This window comes from Apis dorsata, unplaced genomic scaffold (genome assembly GCF_000469605.1).
Source record: "Apis dorsata unplaced genomic scaffold, Apis dorsata 1.3 scaffold_150, whole genome shotgun sequence".
NCBI classification, from domain to species: Eukaryota; Metazoa; Arthropoda; class Insecta; order Hymenoptera; family Apidae; genus Apis; species Apis dorsata.
Window position 1 is genome coordinate 101,159 of NW_006263441.1, and position 5,228 is coordinate 106,386.

General features: G+C 33.4%; 1 protein-coding gene across 5 annotated transcripts in view; it reads left to right on the plus strand.

The window, feature by feature from the left end:
• Positions 1 to 5,228, plus strand: part of LOC102671800 (lateral signaling target protein 2 homolog) — a 59,163-nt gene that overhangs the window by 33,924 nt on the left and 20,011 nt on the right. For 4 of the 5 annotated variants that reach the window (XM_031509432.1, XM_031509435.1, XM_031509436.1 and 1 more), the window contains exons 2-3: positions 678 to 680; positions 3,420 to 3,663. In XM_031509432.1, coding sequence (XP_031365292.1) covers positions 678 to 680; positions 3,420 to 3,663 — 247 coding nt within the window. The remainder of the gene's footprint in view (positions 1 to 677; positions 681 to 3,419; positions 3,664 to 5,228) is intronic. The other variant, XM_031509434.1, reaches the window with a different exon arrangement.

Below are 5,228 nucleotides of genomic sequence, written 5' to 3' on the forward strand. Positions count from 1 at the left end.
AAGTATATATCTTACAAAAGATGGGAAGGATAATGAGTAAAAGTACGATATTTAATGGCGTATTTAACATCACCTTTCGATTCCTCGGCGTGAATTCATTGAAATACGAGACGCGCTAATGGCAACCGAGTTAACATAGGAGTATGTCGCATATCGATCGTGCGATTAGAGCGAACTTCAAACGTGTTTAAGCGGTTTAAACCTACGATCGATTTTGAAAGGGTTGTTAGCCTTATTTGACACGTCAATTGCCGGAGAAATGTTAAGAGATTGTATCAAAGAATCAACGTTCCAGGTCTGTACGTGCTTTACTTCATTAACTAGAACTTTGGAAGTTTATATTTCATTTTGTGGCAGTGTAATATAAACGATCGATTCTTATGGAAATAATCCGTAAGAAAGTTTCTAGAATTTAAATATATTTAATTATCTATATTTAATATTTTCGTGAGATAAACGTTAATTTTTATTAACCTACAGCGCAAGGTGTTACGTATGTACAGGAAATTCCAAAAGTAAATGACCCATCTATTATTGCTATCTTTATGACCAATTAAACGAACGTGCAGATAAATTTTCTATTTTTATTATACGTTTCGGTTAAGCGAAATTTCTTGCTCTCCGACAATTTTCTTGGACTACAAAAAAAAAAAAAGATAACGGCCTAGACCGACTAGAAGGTGAACGAATATTTTACAACGAAGGAAAATTGTTTTCGCAGCTGTATCGCGAGCGAAAACAAATCTCGATTACTCGGGGCATAGTACGCGTTCCAACGTAAACGAGTCACTAAATTTGGACATCCTGTAAGGATAGACTTCCGTTCTCCGAACCTGCCACTCGTAATTCACCAAGATAAATATTATAAATGTTTCTACGAATTTTCTCCCTTGTTCACGTTCACACACCCTCTCCCTTATTTTAGAAGGGTGGTGAGAATTTTTTTTCTTCTCATATATTATGGAAATAAACAAGTCAAAATGTATCTTGAAAGGTGACTGAACGAATCGAGGGAAAGAAATAAAATTATGACTAGAAAGGAAGAATTTTTTTTTCAATATTATAGAAATAAACAAATCAAAAAATATATTGAAAATATGTGTGGCTGAGCGAATCAATTACGAGTATAAAGTTTTGTTTACATTTCATTTGGAATTTAGACACAGGTTTAATTTCCATTCTTAAATTCGATTTAAAAGATATCAATGCCGGATGAATGTTGAACACGGAAATAACGAAATTATATTTTATTTTTCCAATTATTATTATCATTATTATTATAAAAATATTTTAATCGCAACAATGGATATTATTGTATCCACAATTCCAAAATTAATAATTCGTAATCGAATTAACCTTCGTTCGGTGGTATGAAGAATCGAAGGCAATGAACGATCGATTCGTTATTTAATGGTCGTTCGGATCGCGAGTACCACGCGCTTCCCACGCGCGATTTTCTTTTTCTCCCTTTCTCGTTCGGCCTTGGAACCGTGGCGGCAGCTACTGTGTTGCTCCGTCCTGTCCCCAGCTACGCCCCCGCGTTTCCACCAGGAAAATTGATCGATCATTTTCCACGCGTCCAGCACGCAAGCCCCGTGACATTGGAAAACGCTTTTAAACGGTTATTCTCCCGACGAGTGGTTTTCGATGGACGCGCACCGGCTATTTCATTCGGCCTCGATTACTTCCCTCGCATCGTTCGACGATCATGCGTTATGTCCTCCGTTCAAAGCGCTCCATGTATGTTTTCGTGTATACATATTTTAGAAATTATCGTGGATTTGTTTTTTTTTTTTTTAACCTTATTTTATTATTATTTTTCTTATTAATATCTACCATTATGTATCGTGTTCTTTATTCACAAAACGCTCCATATACGGTTTATATATGTTGTAAAAATTATCATAGATTTATTTTTTTTTGTGTGTCACATTGTCCATTTACAAAAAACTCTATATATATTTTTTATATATTTTAAAAATTAAATATATTTTTTTTCTATATATGTTTTAAAAATTATCATAAATATATGTATATATATTTTTTAAATCTTATTTTATTAATATTTTTCTTAATTATCGACAATCATGTGTCGTGTTCTTCATTCACAAAACTCTATATATTTTTGTATATATTTTAGAAATTATTGTAAATTTATTTCTTTTTTGTTATATTTTCCATTCACAAAGAACTCCATATATATTTGTATATATTTTAATAAATTTAATAAATTAATTAAATTTAATAAATTATATAGAAATATATATTTTTTTTGTGTCATGTTTTGCATTCAAAATATTTCATATATGTTTGTATTTGTTTTAAAAATTATCGTAGATTTATTTGAATCTTATTCTGTTAATATTTTTTTTTTAATTTTCTATTTTATTTTATTATTTCTTTTATTATTTTTTATTAATATTTTTTTAGCATCGATTATCATGTCATATGCTCCTCATTTATGTGCAAAATATGTTTTGGAATATTTGGAAATTAAAGTAGATCTAAATTTTTTGAAATCTTTTATTAATATTTTCCATATTTTATTAATATCATTAAATCCTTCATTCACATGTATAAAATTAACTCTATAAAAATTATCATAGATCTACTTTCTTGAATCTTATTTTGACTGATTTTTCATCATAAACTTATTATTGTTTTATTGATATTCCTCTGGGTGTAGAAAATTTTAATTATGGAAAATCAATTTCAAGTTCATTGATACTCCTCTCCTTGTAACACCATCATTCATTTAAAAATTGTACATTTGTATTTTTTTAAATCTTATTTATTATTGGAAATATTTAATTTCTTTAAAATCTTTAAAAATTTTTTATTTCTTCTTTTTTTACAATATTCTGTTAGTAAAGATTTCCCCTCTTGATCATAGTAGTTAATCGTGAGAGAGGAATCTCATCGAAGCGCAACGATTACGTTGCTCGAAACGGTCGATGCGAATTGCGTAACATGCAAGTCATAACCAGGATAGAGAGGTTCTCACATTTAATACACAAGATATAACCTTTATTAAAATATTTCGTATACAAGTATCCCTTAAAATTAACAAACCTTTAATTTTAAACAATAATTTATTAATTTTTAATATCTTTATATTTATCTTTCTTCAGAGATAAAGGAAAAATTTTGGAAGAATCGATACGTTTCCGATACGAAATCAAATACCAAAAAAAAAAAAAAAACAATTATAAAGTAACGAAAAATTCTACGAAATATTTTTCCATGTACTAAAAATAAAAACATTGAATATAAAATGTTCATGACACGACTATACATATATACATGTCGTTATAGAATAAGAGATCTCTATGACGCACACGTTGCGTCACCAATCTCGAGCAAACAATTATTCGCATATTATTTATCAATTAAAAAAAAAAATTTTTTTTGATTTTCAGCCGCCGGAGAACGAGTTGCAGAAAGTCGGCGAACGTGTGCCAAGCGAGCACGAGCTCAGAGTGCAAAGGTCTCTGCAACGACTGAACGTCCCAGATTGGTACAAGAATTCTCCCGCTGCTCGCGATGGTTTCCGGTTAAAGAGGCACTCAGATGCGTCTCAGCACGGAGGATGGCGTGCTCTTGGCTCGAAAACCACTTCCCTCTCGTCCCTTTCATCGTCTTCCAATAGACAGCCGACTACAGGTAAGACACTACTGCGTCTTGTCTTGTTTTTATCTTCAGTTTTTCGTTTCTTTTTTTTTTTTTTTTAACGTCTTTCAATTTTGTTGCTTTTCATCGAAGCGAAGGTATTAAAACTAAAACTATTTTATCGGATCGCAAGAGCGCTTGAAACGCGACACCGAATCGAAGGTGAAAGGGAATATGGGATAAAAGACAATGAAGAAGAATGATCGAATGACAATTCGATTCGATAGCGCGTCGATCTTGCTTTGAAAAGTAAAAAAAAAAAAAAAAGAATCACTGAGAATTTTTCGCTCAGAATTCGTTCATTTTTGTTCGAATAATTTTGCTGTCACGATAGAATTATGATGATCAAGGAAGTAAAACATGTTTTATGAATTTATATTTTATACGAATGCTCGAGTACGGATTATTATATAGCTTTTATAATCATATATCAATGAAGACAATAATATCGCTTTGTACCGTCATCTTTTGAATATTTATTTGAATATTATTCAGAAATGAACGTAAGATTTATAAAGGTATTACTATCTGCGAAAGCTTTTTCTCCCGCGGGAGAGTTTAATGGCTCTTACTTTGAAATTTCATTACATTGACTCGACCAAGGATACTCTTGAAAGACGAAATATAAATACTTCGCGATTCTTCTTTACTATTTATTTCGCTTTGGAGAGTGGAGGGGGACAGTAATTACCCTCTTCCTTACCTCTCGTCTCTGAACAACGACCTCTCGTCGCTCTCTACGTAACTACTTACTACAATTCGTTTCAATATTGATCGTGAATCAACTCGTAACTAAACGCGTGTAATAGAGGAGAAAAAGTTTCGTGGAAAGTGGACAGGCAAACGTCGATATGAAATCCTTCGAAACGAGCGGTAAAAGAGGAACGATTCGCAATGAAACGGCGCAATATCAAGCAAACGGCCCTCTTCCCTCCTTTGAAAAGGCGAGCAACGGTCCGAAATTAGCCGTGTAGCGAGAGGCCAATTTCATTCCCCCTCTCCATCTCTCTTTACCCCCTCCTTTCCTCTCTTGTCCAAGCAGAAGCGTGGTTGGTAGTAGTAGTAGGCTCTCGCGGATATTCTCTCTCTGGCCGTCACCGCGTCGAGTGACTGCTAATAGGAAGCGGCTAATAAATTTAGCGAGCCAAGTTAACTCGATTAATTCAATTCTCTGACGAATACGGTAGTACGGTCGTCGTCCGTTAACGACAGTGGCGCTTTTTCTCTCGCAGCCACGTTGTTGTCGGCGTACTGCAATATAAGGTTTACCCTTTTTCAGAATGGCTGGAAAATGTTCAAGAACGCTTCTCTAACGAGAGAACGCGATTTGTCAAGGGAGGGCACTAATTACCAGATTTTAAAGGGCTGTTGCCAACACGCTGCCGCGGTTTTCGTTGTTCGAGGGTGGGGAGGATGTCTGAAAAAAGCAAAGTTCGCGAGACACCCCATTTTTAAATGGTGTCTGATGCCGAATTCGCGATGCTTTCAGGTCTTTTGATTTTAACAGATGCAAGAAAGCTTTTTTTTTTTTTTTTTTTAAGGAAAAGTAAATATGAGCG